Source organism: Chaetura pelagica, unplaced genomic scaffold, assembly GCF_000747805.2.
Source record: "Chaetura pelagica isolate M959 unplaced genomic scaffold, ChaPel_1.0 scaffold46, whole genome shotgun sequence".
NCBI classification, from domain to species: Eukaryota; Metazoa; Chordata; class Aves; order Apodiformes; family Apodidae; genus Chaetura; species Chaetura pelagica.
The window spans coordinates 5,924,168-5,940,211 of record NW_009954102.1 but is presented as its reverse complement, the minus strand read 5'-3'; the positions used below and the strand labels follow the sequence as shown (position 1 = coordinate 5,940,211).

General features: G+C 43.9%; 1 protein-coding gene across 1 annotated transcript in view; it reads right to left on the bottom strand.

Annotated features, from left to right (window-relative positions):
* The window catches only part of PTCHD4 (patched domain containing 4), a 76,798-nt gene that overhangs the window by 45,984 nt on the left and 14,770 nt on the right, over positions 1 to 16,044 (bottom strand). The window contains exon 2 of the mRNA XM_010002391.1: positions 4,523 to 5,003. Coding sequence (XP_010000693.1) covers positions 4,523 to 5,003 — 481 coding nt within the window. The remainder of the gene's footprint in view (positions 1 to 4,522; positions 5,004 to 16,044) is intronic.

Genomic DNA, 16,044 nt, shown 5'->3' with positions numbered 1-16,044 from the left:
AAAGAGAAAAAGAGAAAGACAAAGGGAAAAGTGAAAGAGAAAGGAGAAAGAGAAAAAGAAAGAGAAAAAGAAAAAAGAAAAGAAAAGAAAAAGAAACAAGCAAAACATCTAGGTCCAGTTCAGTACTTAAAGGAGGAAGCCCCAAAAGCAAAGCAGCACCTCTTCTAATTCAGTCATTTGTCCGAGGTAAATCAGCACCTCTTTTTCCTGTTTGCAGGAGGTCCTGGCAGCCAGAGCACAATTTGCACAGGACCTTTCCAAAGAGTTGCTTCTCACTGACTCCAAAAAACGCACTGGCAGCCACGTACTGGGGAAACTGGTTTTCCTGAGGCAGCTGTCTTGAGAAGACCAAGGTATCAGGAAGAGGGAGTCAGAGCAAGTAGGATTTTCCACCACTGACTTCATGCCTAACTTAAGACTGAAGTTTTTCACCTTCAAGGATGAAGAGAAAAGCTGATCTGAGCTACCACCCTTCCCCCAGTCTATCAGAGATACGCTTTATCCCAGCAGACCATTTCCTCACAGCAGGACCACAGTAAATAATTAATGTATAGGTCACTCAGTCCAAATTTAGAAAAATACTAAATATTTCACTTTCATACAGGCTTCTGTCACCTACTGAAACCCACAGAAACTCTGCACTGCAATAGGAATTACAGACCTAAACATTTATGCAGGTCCAGGGTTATTCCTGTCACTCAAATGGCAGGATCCTGCCACCTCTGCAAGAAAAAGGACAAGTGCAGGAGAACATCACAGAATTTCCATTAAAACTAATCCTTTGGAAAGTCAATGTCAGAAGAAACAGTATATTTTTAACCAGACAAATATACTTTAAAATGGACAGTTTGCAAATGTCAGGTTGAAGTGTTTCAAAGTTGGAGCTGCCAGAATGAAGGTTCCCTGTGTATTCTGTGTAGTGTTGCACTTGCAGACACTTTGGGGCTCTTATAGCCTGTTTTTTTCTTTTATTTTTTTATAATCTAACTTGATTTCGAAAGGTTGACTTGCAAATCTGGCATTTGTAGTTCTGGGAAATGTCACTTTGCACATTTTTTCATCCATCATAGAATCATAGAATAGTTTGGGTTGGAAGGGACCTTGAAGATCATCTAGTTCCAACTCCTGGCCATGGGAAGGGGCACCTCCCACTAGAACAAGATACTCCAAGCTCCATCCAGCCTGGCCTTGAACACTTCCAGGGATGCAGCACCCACAAACTGTGCCAGTGTTTCACCACCCCCACAATAAAGAACTTCTTTCTAATGTCTAACCTAAATTTCCCCTCTTCCAGGTTAAAGCCATTACTCCTTGTCCTACAGCTACATGCCCTTGTAAAAAGTCCCCACTCCCCAGCTTTCTTGTAGCCCCTTCAGGTACTGGAAGGCCACCAGCCTCCCCTGAGGCTTCTCTTCTCCAGGCTGAACAGCCCCAACTCTCCCAGCCTGTCCTCATAGCAGAGCTGCTCCAGCCCTTTGATCATCTTTGTGGCCCTCCGCTGGACTCACTTCAATATCTCCATGTCCTTCTTGTGTTGGGAGCTCCAGAACTGGACAAAGACTGCAGGTGGGGTCTCACAAGAGCAAAGTAGAGGGGCAGAATCCCCTCCCTTGACCTACTGGACATGCCTCTTCTGATGCAGCCCAGGACACGCTTGGCTTTCTGGGCTACAAGCGTATGTTGCCAGCTCATATTCAGCTTCTCATCAACCAACACTCTCAAGTCCTTTCCCTCAGCTGTTCTCAATCCATTCTCTGCCCAATCTGTATTTTTGCTTGGGATTACCCCAAACCAGTGAGTGAACCTGTATTCAATCAATTATTATTTGATGCATTGTTTGTTTTTTGCCATGCTAGCAGCAAGGGACACTAGTGCACCATGGACCAGAGTTATGTATTGACCAAGGGAATTAACAGTCTTGGGATCTTCAACAAATCTACTCTAAGGTGTCAGATCTGTTCACCATAAACCAGGTTCAAAAGAAAACTCTGCTCTGTGAGAAGCCCAGATCTATGAGGCCCTGGGTATATCATGGGCAGAGCAAAGTCTCATTAACTGGCACTATCATTTGAGGGACTAAAGGCATATGGCACTTTGCAGAATGTAACCCAGAATGTCTTTTAGTCCAACAAACTGTAAAATTGTTGCCTAACATTTACCTGCAGCAGTCTGCAGGCACTGCAAGCTGAATGATATTTCCAATCCAGTCCTGAATGAAATTTCTGTAGAAGGGTTACTTAAATGGTTTCTTTTTCAGCATGAAGTTGGTTCAATAGGAAGTTATAGAAGCTATTGTTGCAAATATCTCACTTCAGGAGGGGTTTGTTTGGGTTTTTTTCCTTTTCTTTTGCTCTTGGCAGTGGCTGTGACGAGAATGACAGTGCAAAACACAACAGAAAGTTATAAATGTTACTTTTCTTCAGACAAGAAACAACTTCCAGATTACTGCCATCCTAGATGGGAAACTGAGCCACTCTGCTTTCAGGAACTCTCACCCTTGTCTCATCCTGGAGCTGTGGGGTAGATAAAAAGCACAGTGCTACTGCCATCTCAGTTGATGCTCCTGGCCTGTATGGATGCTGATGTTTTTGAGGTCAGCCAGAAGATGAGCTTCACCTACAGGCACTGTTGGGAGTGACAAATTTGGGACCTGTCAAGAAAAGTGTACAGACCACCCGTATCTACAGACACTTCAAAAGGTGCACCAGCAGAGGAATACAAAACTGAGGGAAGGTGCTTTTCATCACTTCGGTGGTTTTTTGTCCTACATCAAGTTGCTGCATTAGGAAGGCAGTGCCATTTGGTCCCACTCTTTGACATGCACCTCCCAACACCCATCTAAAAGGTTCTTACAGTCTGACAAGCATGAGCCTCCCCTCACCCACTCTCATCCTTTTCTCCATTCTGCCATGCAGATGTCTTTTTCCTTAGCCCACACCCCTTGCTCAGGTTGGGATCCACCCCTGTCACAACCTGGCAAGTTCTCTGCCTCTCCTGCTTGTGTTCTTCCTTTCTCTCTCTCTCAGCACTTTCTTTCTATCAAGTCTTCTTACATCACAGAGCTGTGAGCAGCATCTGAAGAGCTGGCACAGGGCAGGCCATGCCAGGGGCCATTGCCACGATTTAACAGTGCAGAGGACATTGGATTAGAGGCTTTGACACAGCTTTGTTTATCAGTGTTGATGAGGCTGAAACCAATCCTGCAATTCCTTGGGGTCTTTCGCCTCACTCCTCCTTTTCCCTTCTGGAATTGTGACCATCCAGTCCAGCTCACTCCTTCCCACCTCAGCTAGCTGCTCCAGAGATGCTGGATGCAGATGAGGTCACAGCTTGGTTAATGACACAGATACATTATCAGAGGACAGACAAAATAGGAGGCAAGAGATTGGGGGATGAATACACCTACAGGACTTTTCTTGAGGGGAAGAGCAAGAAAAAGGAGGTTTTTGGGAGTTTGTTAAGACAAATATAAGTCCCTTTAAGCTCTGCCTCAAGTGGCTTTGCAAATTTAGTTGTCAGTCATTGTTCCATAGGGCTTGAGTATGAGAAGCATGCATGGAATTTAAGAAATGAACTGTAAAAAATTAAGAGTTGTGTCCACAGGTAAGATTTCCTGCCATCAAAAAGCCAGCATAAAAGTTTTTGGGTCTGGGCTGCCACTGCTGAGATTTTGCATAGTCATTGCTGGGGTTCAGCCACACGAGGCAGTGAAACTGGCAAACTTGGGTGTGATTGCAACAACGCTGCTGTTTTGGGCATGTTTCCCTCTTCCTTTCTAAAGTACTTTCCCAGCAAACTCATTAACCACACAGATACACTAAAAGTGCTTGGAACAGAAAGGAGAAGAGAAGGAATGAAAACAACACTGTTAAAAGAGCTGGAGTTTGTGTTTGTTCTATGTCTGTACTTCCCCTGCCTGGGTGCAACGAAATAGGAAATCTCTGCAGCTGATCTGGGGCTTCACAAACTGAGGGATTATGCAGCACAGATACTGACAGGTGCCTTCACTTCCAGCCTGGCAAACACCACAACACTAATCTCCTCTCTGAGATAAAGTCCATCAATCTTATTCTCACACCAACCTGTTCTCCTCTGTCCCTCAGGAAGAGCAGCCCTCTCTGGGAAGGATGCTAAAAGCTTTCCTTCCTCGGCGCCCTCCGAATTTAAGGAATTCTTTCAGCTGGCAGCCCATCAAAGTCAGCTCAACACAGATCCCTTTCTGTGCTGAGCTCGCTAGTTTTCAATAACAATTTCTCCTTTGTTTTGTAACAGAGATCAATGCAACTGCCCCTCTCCCATATTGGCCAAGATTCCAGCAATGTCATTTGCTCTTTCTTGTTGCTACTGCTTTGTTTTGATTCCCCTTTCTTTTTTTTTTTGGCAAGGCCCAGATCAATTTAACAAGATGAAAATGACTTAGACTTTCACTCAAGGTAAAATCTGCACTTTATAACCCAGGATGTAATTTACAATCCTGTCATTAAGCTCTGTTAATCCTATTATTATGAAGATAAATAATTACCCATAGCGAAGAAAGGGATTCCCAACAGAGTAGAATTATATTTTCCATCAGTAATGAAAAATATCCCTGCCGCAGTGACACTGGAAATACAGATAGTGAGCACTCCCAAGAGTCCCAGGAAAGGTTTGCTACGCAGGCAGTCCTTCATGGAGCTCGAGAGGGTAGCAGTCAGGAGAATCAGCATCAGGCTCACCAAAATCTTGCCCCTGGCCAAGAGACTGGTCTGGTGGAAGTCCTTCCAGAGGCTAAAGGATGCTAGAGAGTAGAGCTGCAGATCTTGGTGATCCAGCTGCATCTTGTGCATCAGTTTACAGAATTCACTCTCCCACTTCTCCCCAATGAGGTCCTGGGTGACAGAGCCATACGTTTGGAGGTAGTAAGTGATTTGGATGGCTCTGGCTGATTTGACTCTCTGGTCCTTGCTGTTTGGCACTTCCATGACCCCTCCGAGCTGGTGGCCAATAAAACTGCTCCTTCCATCCTGGGAGGGAAAGTAAAAAAGATGAGCATGTGGTTATCCTGAGTAAGATGTGATACAGTGATACTGTTTGACTCTACCTCCCTTCCACAGACATGCCAAGATCTCAACTCAAAGGCCACTGCAGCCAACAGCAGCGGTGCCATTCACTTCAGTGGGCTTTGGGACACATCCCTGTTCCCTGCCACAACTCTGTTCCTTACTCATCAATGACTAATTTGCAATTCTGAGCAGCAAGTCAGGAACTTCCCAGATACTCATTGTGGTCCCAGGTGTCTGGGAAGTGCAATGTAGCCTGCAAGCTCCTCACCCCAAGGGAGGGGATTGCTTCTCCGAGTTTTAGCTGTGACAGACAACGACAAATCTCCAGTCACTGAAGTATGAAATGTTTGAGATGAAGATCAATTTCTGGAAGATATGTGATTACCTGACACTTTGGAAATTCTTTTTAAAAGCTGGAAATGTACAGAAAATGAGGCTTGGTTCCTCTGTACACAGAAGTAAATGTAGACAGATCCAGTTTAATAGCTACTCTGGCTCTAGAACAATATAATAAAAATCAGTCTTTTCAAATTCTTTATTTGAAGCTTCATGGATTGCAGTTAGTGACACAGAGATAAGAATCTACCCTACATCTCAATTTAGCCAGGATTTGTTTTTTTATATTACAAGAATGTAAACCATACTCTGGTCTCACTTATTTCAGTATATGCTAGGACATCAAAACTCCATGACTATCAGTAAAGGACACATCAGGTGCACGGAGGACCATGCCCCATCTATTTACAAGACCAGCCTACATTTTTTGTAGAGTTATCTCATCCCATTTAGATGGTTGAGGGGTTTTTTATTAGTTGTTTGGTTTATATATTTATTATTTCCTTTTTTTTTTTTTTTTTTGTAAGAAAGGTTTAATAAGAAAGGTCCTTGCTTTTTAGCCACTGGTTATTCTAGTTCTCTAGAATAACTGTGATGTGCCCCTTTCAAGACAGGGGAAGCTTGTGTGGATTTAGATCAAACCCAGCTGCAAACTGAGGAAGAGGACTCAGTAGACTGGATAAAAATGTCCTATCACAAGTAATCTCTTTGATCAAAAACTCTAAGCCCAGGGATTAAATGTTGTACACCAAAACCCAATATTCTGCCTTTTTATGTGTGCAAATGGGATTAAAAGTTTTCCTTTTTATTTCCTCTTGCATTTTAGAAAAACATGAAATTATCAAGCCAGTTATTATATAAAACATCTTGCACCAGTGAGTTTACATAAAATAATACTCTTTGCCTATATGTGCTCTGGGAGTGAGTGAACTAACAGCCTGAATTTGGGAGATAGTCTGCCCGGCACACACACAGTGAAACAAAAGTCTGCAAAAGGCCAGAAGCATTTAGGGGTGACACATTTAACACCTGTTACATCCAACATTAACCATTTCTAGAAGCAACCTTTGCTGCACACAGGTCATTATCTGGAATTGTCAGACCTGGTTGCTGTAATGATTCCCAGCCTGAGGAAAAATCAATGAAGCAAGGTACCAGGCTTTATGAAACATAGATGTCTTCTGGGAGGTCTGCTCACAGAGCAAATAAATATCAGAAATTGAGAGAGGGTGCTGAAAATGCTTTATGTACTCACCTTGCCTTGTCTTTGGTCTGTAAAGGAGGTAATCCTCCCACTGAGAAATTCCTGCCTATGCCTGTTCTCATGGCAGGAGCTCACACTGTTTTCAGCACTTGCCTGCCACAGCCCAGGGAACGTGACAAAGTGCTTTTCAGAAGTTCATTTTTTCCCTATTCCCAGTTGTTATTTCCCAGTGAAATAATGGCTTCTGGCGAGGTGTCCTGGCACGAGCTGACATGAAAGGTGATCTGCAGTCTAATGCCAGCTTCTCAAACCACCTGAAGCCTCATTGCAAATGTCACAGAGGCAGAGACAGCCAGCACAGAGAGGCAGCTGGTGCTGTTAGGACTCCAAAAAACCCTCCTCTCTGGCGTTTCATGTTAGAACCCTGTTTTAACTCATTACTTCTCTTTTCTTCTAAGGAAGGGTCACACCTAACACTCACACGCTCACAAAAGGTGCAATTCCAAGCTGGCAATTAAGGTCTGAGCAGTGCAGTCCCTGCTCACATCAGACACAACTTCGCCGTTAAAAACCCCCTTTGGCACCGCTTCAAAACTTTAGGTGGAAATGTCCTATTTCCTCAGTCTATATGCAGTGTTGACACTCAGACATTTTCAGCCACTGCAGGATACTTTAGCAGCACAGCTCCAAACGCAGATGATGGACTGTAATTCAGATTTCATTGATTCACTCTGCAGCATGCATGGCAAGGTTAGGGGAAACATTGCCATGACCATCTGCCTTCCTCTGCAGAAGGAAGGTGCCCCGACCGGCGGCAACATTTCAAAAGAGGCAACAGAGCAGGCACAAATAAATCATGTTCTGCTGTATCTCCCACGAACCAGATGATAACAGCTGTTTGTTACACTGATGTACAGCAGAGCACCCAGCTCATATGTCAGCAAAACGGAGAGCAAACTTCCTGATAGAACTGAAGAAATCACAGATGCTGAGCTGCTTTGAGGACTTTTTGTCTGTCCCCTTTCCTTCCAAAGGCAGATTTCTTCCCATCTACCCAAGGGGTTTGCCTTTCCTGCTTTTCCAGCATGCAATCATGAACATCACAGCATTTGGGAAAATGAGGCCCTTTTCTAATACAGCTCCCATGCTGTCTTTGCCAAATGCTCCAAGAGAGATAAAGGTCCCGTCACACCAGGCAGGGCTGTCACATCAATGGTTACAATTCCTCAGCAAGGAAGACAGAAAAAGATGGGGAAAAATACTGCCTTTCATCCCATTTTAGAGATGGAGATTGAGTGTGGGAAAAAGAAGACCTAGCTGTCAAAAAGACTTTTAGCACTTCTTAGAGGCCTCCAAGTCATGGGTCTAACTACCCCTTGGTGTCTCCTGGGCAATTCAGGGGAGTTATTAATTATCCCAGGTCCTGTTGTCCTCCAGGACCACCTTGGTGAAAGAAGGAAACATGAATGGCTAAGCTCCTGAGTTAAGCCTATGGTTTGGGAAAGAGGGGCACAGTGACTTGTGTGAATGAGACCTGAAGACCAGGCAGGTTTTGAACCAGATCAGATTTTGTTCAGACTATAGATCCCTTACACTTTTTTTTTTTTTTTCATATGTTGCTACTCTCTGATCTTATACACAGAAAAGCAGACTCAAAAAATAGAGCAATATTTATTGGTTTTACACAATTTTATGTTCTTTTATCTCCAGAAGATCTGCAATGCTAGATGATAACTGTCTTTAGCAAGGTCACTAGCATTGTTGGATCCTGAATTTCAGATTCCCAGGCTATTTTTATGTGTCTTTCTCTCTTTCTTTTTTTTTCTTTTTTTTTTTTTTTTTTTTTAAATTATATTATGATTGTTATTTTATTGTCTAGGGAAAACTTCACAGTGTCTGTTCTCCCAGAGGACAAAAAGGGCCATCGTGCATTCTGATGGCAGCTAATTCTCTCCAGATCTGAGCATCTTTAAACATGGCATGAAATATGGATCATTTGCTGGGGCATAAAACATAAAACAGTGGCCAAGCAAAAATCTTTGCTTTGATGGGTGCTATTAAATTGGGGTTTTTTTGTACTAGATGCTCCAAAGCCATTTGGTACATTTAGACTCTCAAAGGAGAAGAATGAGAACTAAGGACCCTCAGAGGAGTGACAGACATCACCAGCACCATCCAGTTTTTTTCCCCAGGATGATGGATTTTGTTACCTGGGTTTATGCAGACGTGGCCTTGCACATGGTTGAAAACCCCAACTCCTTGTCAATTCAGCAGCAAAGATCCCTAACGGTGAGTGTATGGATGAAGAATAAACCCTTCCCATATCTCAGGGTAGAAACTTTTCTGTCAAGGATGATTGGACCCTTAATATCCTAGACAGATACAGAAATGACATGGAGGTGTCTGGGTTGCTCCAGAGCTGAGTGCAAGACCTCTTGGGTTAAACAAACCAGCTACTCCTAGTGAACTAAATATTTTTAGCTGGTGCTAATGTAGGCATAGATCCTCTGTACATACGGCCCAGAGGGACAGTAGCCAAAACCCCTCAGTACTAAATTACCTGGGACTTTTTTTTGTTTCCCTAATAATTTTAGTGCAGCTGGTGCAGCCCTTGACTCACAGCTTTGGGGTTCCCTGTGGTGACTGCCCATTGCCACACCAGCCCCGGGCAGGTCACTTTCTTCTCACTGTTTTGAATGGCACCAGCCTTCACTGACTTCCTTCCCATGGGAAAAACAGGAGCTTTAAGTTATTTTTGCAATGGCATGGCTCCTGCTGTCCCAGCACCCTGCTCTGTGGGTCTTCGGATGAGATGTTTCAAAGCAATTTCAGATCCCTGGCAAGGAGAAGAGGAGCTCTTGTGTCCTACTGCAGGGTTACTCTCATTCAAGTACATTTCCAGAACCTTTGCCCCTCTAATTTACTTCATTTTTTTTTTTTTTTTAAATTTAACTGTTACCTTAGTTATGGATAATTATCAAGGTACAGTCTAGAAATGTTAGGATAAAGCATAGAGTCCTGGTTAAACTCTATTTTGTCTTCAAAGCTTATAAATGTTTAACAGAGAGCAACCAGGAATGTCTGTCAAAATTCGTTGTGTGATAAACATCCTAATGAGATAAATGCAGTTGTTTCTCCCTGTGATAAGCACATTCCTTCTCTACCAAACGTAGATCATAGACAGCATTACACTGAAATCCACAGAGGTTAGGATGAAGTTTGTTGTCTTAATTAACCCAAAGTTTTCAAGGTTCAATAGAATAAAAATCCTCTTCTCTTTTTTTGATACATTATTTAAGGTTTAACATATCTACTTGATCATCCCTTCTTCTAGCTCACTGTAAAACTTCAGAGGAAGTTTTTTTCTCCCTAACCAAAATAATTTCTGTCCCCCTCCTTAGCACAGTTATCCATGAAGACCTTATACCCCTAGATCCCTATTACACAGCCACGAATTACCAACAATTCCTGAAGCCTCCCTTCCAAATGGCTGCACAGATGCTGATTTATATCAGAGCTGTGTAAGTGCTCTTGCACACCCTGCTGTGCTTGTCCCTGTGCAGCTCTTCTGTATAGCTCAGAGAGAGAATCCATGGCAAGTGAGCCCTGTGGGCAACACATTTGGGGTAAAACTGCACCTCTGCTGCCTGAGGACAGGGATGTAGCAATTGCTTTGGGACCTGTTCACTCTGCAAAAGTAAAATGTATGAAAGTGCCCACGAGAAGCTATCCAGGAAACAACCCCCTAGGTCTCTGCTGCAATAAAGAGGAATTCTGTTGTTTCCAGCTTTCTGGCAGTGGGGAGGTTCAGCACACCAGCTAGTCAAGCAAATTTGTTTCGTAGTCACTAAGAAGAGCCAGCACATCCAAAAGATGATCCACCCCATTCTAAGCTACAGATAAAAACCAGATTTGGCTTTTGCAGTTGGCTGTCTCTCTCCATTTACAGTAGAGGCACAAGATTATTTAAGATATGATCCTAGCTTTTATCAAGTGAAAAAATTAGGAGAGATTAACTCACCCTCAGTGGCAGATGTAAACACAACATTAGGTGACCTGTCTCATCATCCCTGGCTCCTATTGGCCCCTTCACAGGCATGTGAAATCAAGGATCACCAGAATGATTTTTAAGCAAAGAACATGGGTACCCAGAACATCTAGAAGGCAACCAGAACCCTCTGGCACCTCTTTTTGATGAGTTTTGGCTTTGCTGCTTTGGGTTTCTACTTTTTGATCAGGTAATTTGAGAAGAGACAAGAACAGGAGAAAAATATTTCAAGAGATTTTCTACTCTAGGATTAATAACAGAGAATAAGAGCAGCTTTCCTAACACATACCTATTTGTTCCAAGTAAATCAAATAATGGAGGATTTCATAAGGGTGAAACAGGAAAGTGTGATTGATACTGCAGACCACTTCTGTGTGGAGGAGCTTCTGGTGCTGAAAGTGCTATATTTCTGAGTGGTTGTCCCCACTTTGCTGCTTCAGTATCACCCCATCAGGTTTCCAGCTATGAAGAGAGGGGAAGGCTAAAGGGAAAGCAGAAAAGGCTGTCCCTCTACCTTTGATTCCCCTGCTCCTCCCTCAGGAATGAAAATACAGGATAAGCTCTCTCTCTTCCAGGCCAGCTCACTTCAAACCAAACCTTCCCTTCCAGGCTGTATTTCACCTTCATACCCCTTACAAGCCTGCTGAATTCTTTGTCCTGTCTTCAGGCTCTTCATCTCTCAGCTGACTCCTTCACTCTCTAAGTCATATTCTCATTCTGTCCATCTCAGATCCCCCCTCAGTTCTTCTGGGAAAAAGAGGAGTGGACTTATTGATGAGTTCACTCCCAGCACAGCTTTGTCCCCAGTTGTCCTAAACTGCACCCAACTGCAGCACTCTGTGGTGTCCCTAAAGCTGCTGAGTAATACCCATGTTGGCTGTGATTACACACCTCTCTCATGTGGGTAAGGGTATTGCTGGGAGATGAGGTTTGCAGACACCACAAAGAGGGCTGCAAGCACTGGGAGGAAATTTTGGGGCACAGCTGGCTTGTGTGGACTTTTAAAATCCTTTTTCTTCCTCTCCATTCCACCAGGAGGAGGATCACAGGCCCAGCAGTGTAACAGCTTTGGCACTGACAGTTCAGGCAGCACCAGGTGAACTGGTGGCTGCACCCCAGCCCTGCCAGATGGATCCTAAGGTGAAGGATGCAGGTGGCTTGGGTGCCCAGTGGCCTGGAGACTGGTGAGAAGGCACGAGAGGAAACCCTGCAGTGAGGGGCTCAGCAAAATTTGCTGTTAGTGGCATCAGTTCACTTTCCACAGCAGATTTGTGTCAACAGGACCTCTTAAGTTGTAGGTAAACCTGGGTGTGTAAATCTACCAGGTCAGGTCTCAAAATGCTGCTGTTCTCTCATTTCCAGCAGCCACAGAGCCACAGCTCCCTCCTCACCTCATGTTGGCCTTTGATTTGTGCTCTGTCCTGTCCAGGATCAAAAGCCCTCATACAGTCACCTTGGGCTCAGCCCTCTGCTTTTCAGTCCTTGCTCCTGCCCATGGAGCTTTCCTGGTATCACAGAGCAAAAAGTCAGGCTGCATCTAGCCCCTAAATCTCCCAGGATGAAGGATGATGGTAAAAATAATCACCACAGACCAGCACAGTTCCCCCTGCCCATCCATGAAAGGATTTCTGTCCCAAGGATGGCCAGGGACGAATTAAGGTTGCTTTGTGGGGGGATTTATGCAGCAAGCAAGTGGTCAGTGATAAACAAGAAGTGGAATTTGTTCTGACTGTAAAATTAAAGCAGGGCTATGGGGTGGGGTGCCAAAAGAGACTAGAGGTATGAAAGAGAGGGAGGCAAGAAGGAGAAAACACAGGGTGAGGGGTAACAAAGCTGCAGTTCTCATTGCACCCCGACCACCCCAAAAGAGGGCAGAGAAGGCAGGCAGGAGCAATATTGCTTTGACATCCTCCTGCAAGCAGCAGGGCTGTGTCTCCTGTGTCCTGTGCTGCTGTGCTGGTGGCAGCAGATGAGCACAGCCCTGCACTGCAGTCCCTGCTTCAGCTCCTGCTGCCTTCCCATCCCCCTCCAGCCTCCCTCCTTCCCACCTCCCCACAGGGACCTGGACCACAGGTTAGCAGAGCAGCAGTAACTCAGGGCTGGGTTTAGCTACCCTGAACAGATCCCCCATCCCAAGAGAAGAATAGGAAACTTCAGGCATTTCCACCCCATGCTTCAGGTCATGCTTCAGGCTGGGTAGCACGTGTTGCTGCTTCCTGCTGGCACGCACCTGCTCTGGGGCACCTGGCATGCAAGTTCTGCACAGCCATGGTGTGCTGCCCTAGACCTGTGTGTAGAGACCAGTACAGCACAGCAGGGTTCAAACCCCATCCCCAGCTTTGGGGGTCTCCCCCACCACCTGTAACAGGTCGACTGGGAGTGTTTAGTCTGGAGAAATGGAGGCAGACCTTCTTGCTCTGTAGAACTACATGAAAGGAGTCTGTGGGGAGGTGGGGTTCAGTCTCTTCTCCCAAGTAACAAGCAAGAGAACAAGAGGAAATGCCCTCAAGTTGTGTTAAAGGAGGTTTAGCTTGGATATTAGGAAAAATTTCATCATGGAAAGGGTTGTCAGGCCCCGGGAATGGACTGCCCAGGGAAGTGGCTGAGTCACCATCCCTGGAAGTAGCTGTGTAGATGTGGTGCTTTGGGACATGGTTCAGTGGTGGACTGATCAGGGCTGGCTTAATGGTTGGACTTGATGATCTTAAAGGTCTTTTCCAACCAAAACAATTCTATGATTCTGTGACATGTGAAGGGTGAGCAGCAGAGGAGGAGGGTGGCACGAATAACTGCATCTCTGTCTCTGGTCTGGAAAGAAGCAGGGACTTAGTTTGTGCATCGGTGGCTTCCTCTCATCATGCACAAGATCATGCACTTACTACTGGAAAGTTCTGGCTGCATTTCCCACCTTCTCTGCTTGCAGGCCAGCTCCAAAATGTGTCTGGTTGATTCAGCTAACCAGGAGCTTTGTGCTGAGGTGTGGAAATTTCCTAAAAAACTGTTTTTCTACTGCAGTACCTCCACACTTCTTCACATCACCAAGCAGGACAGTGTTCATATTTTTCATATATTCAAAATCTGCTTTATGACAGACTTTAGCAAGGAGGTGCCACGTGGCTTTAGGAAGCCCAGACTCCTGCATTGCATGGTGTAGATGTGGTCCTCCACCTATGCAAACTGGGGCAACATCTAGGTCTCTGCCAGGTGCTAAATCATCAAGAATACTCAGGTCAGATCATAACATGCTGAGTCTGTCTCCCTAGCATGGTTACTGTTCATCCCAAAGTATTTTGTTTGTGCCAAGGAGAAATGTAGGAATTAATCACTACTAAGCAGTGCCTCAAGGGACACCCACAAACCACCAATATTTGGATATATATGGACAAACACTCACACTCACATAACACTTTCACCATCTCTCATACTTGGCAGACTCTAGGAATCTACAGCATGAATACTTTATGTTAAAAAATACTCCATGATTGCTTCCTCATCTCAAACTCAATGGTGAAAAACATTCAAAGGTCTGGAAGAAAATTATAAAGAGAGTAAGAAGGTAAGAAATGCTTTTTTTGGCTCAGGCCAGGGGTCCACCTAGCCCAGTTTTCAGTCTCTGTGCATTTCTAGAGCATGACACACCAACACAGTGTCTTCCATAACATGGTTGGAAGATGCTTTTGGGAGTCCCATGGTTTGTGTGGATTTTCCAGCTTTTAACAAAAAAATGAAATGAGCTGCTGGGAAGTGGTAGAAAGAATGCATCTGTTCATTTTTTAACCAATAAATCCTTCTCCCAAAAGCAGAGATTTGAATGAAAATTGGCAATAAAAAAGAAACAAGACTAATGAACTAAAGCTATATCTGGTGCCCCAGTGAAATCCAAGAGAGTTTTGTTATCTGAAGAAGGCCACTGTGTTTTCTCCAAATGAAACTAAACAGGACAACATTCCACCAGAATGCTTTCTGTCTCTGAAGGTTTAATCTTAGAGCTTTCTTGAAGTCCATGGACTCACAGGCTAAAGAAAACCTACTTCTCAAAAGAAAAGAAAAGGAAATTATAATAATAAAAAAAAAACCCAAAACAAAAAAACCCCAAATGACCCCAACCCCCAAAAAGACCAAAAACAACAAAAAGAAAGCAAACCAGCAGAAAACACTAAGAATCAAGAAATCCTCCTTTCCACTCATCTTTACATATCAACAAAAGCATAAAACTCTTTGCAAAACTTCACCATGCGCTTCATATGCCTGAGCTGAAGGGTTTTAGGGGATGAAAATGGTATCCAATAGTTGCCCCTAAAAGGAGATCCAAAAAGGGGTCACACGTTTACACTGACAGGTTTGTAGGTCCTCTTGCTTTATGTGCATCCCACTGCACTAATTGTTTTTCCTGCACAACTTGAAGTCCAATATGCACAACAGGAAGCAAAGCTGCCAGGAAACAAAAGGGATTTGATTTGCCTGCTTTTATTACCCCATCTAAAGGAAAAGTTAGAAATTAAGCAGGAGAGAATAAAAAGTGAGGAGTAAAGCAGATCCACAGGAATCATTTAAGCACTGAAAATCTGAAGTCTCAACAATAACACAGAAAAAGGTGCTTTTTTTTTTTTTTTGTCTTTTTAAATTATGTTTCATGTTGGCAAACATCTCTTTAATTTTCTCTTGTCTTTGCTCTTCCTGGTTTCTCTGGGGACCAGCAACCAAAGTACTGAAACGCTGCGATAATGTTTTATCAAAGGCGAGAAGAGAAGTAACTGGGAATCAGAGAGAGCCAAGCATGATGTGGCAAGATTTTGGGGCTAGTGTGATTTTGAGGTTAACCTCCAGCTAAGCAGCTTGCAGGTTAAACTAAGCCCAGCCTTTCAATAGAAGACACTGCTGTGCTCTTGCCCAAGTCCTATCAGGAGCTTCAGCTCTCACCTTGCTCAGGAAGATAAAACAAGGCTCAGTAAGACAAAAGTAGGCACTTCACAAAGCAGGTACAGTTAAGGACACTTAACACTTCCAGCTGAAAATTCCCTTTTTTTTTTAAAGAGATAATTAACTAGTCTTCCCTCTTCCTTTTTTTTTCCTCCCTTAATCTCAAATTTGGCTTGGTGAAGCAATTTCTCTACCCTGAAGCATCCCTCCAACACACACTGGTTTTTAATGAGTTTGGCCATTTGTTAGCTGGAGAGAGCCAAAAATATGTCTAATTTCAGATGCTTTTCCTTTTATTTTATTTTATTTTTCATAATGTTGGACCAGAATCTGGAAGGGGGGAGTGGGAATGAGGCATTTAAATAGGCCTGTATTTATGCATTAAAATATAACTGAAGCAGGGGTTCTGGATCTGCATATGAGACAGCTGACTCCCACCCAAAGTACTTTTGAATTCAGGATGTTCAAAGAGATTTTCACCCCCACACATGAGC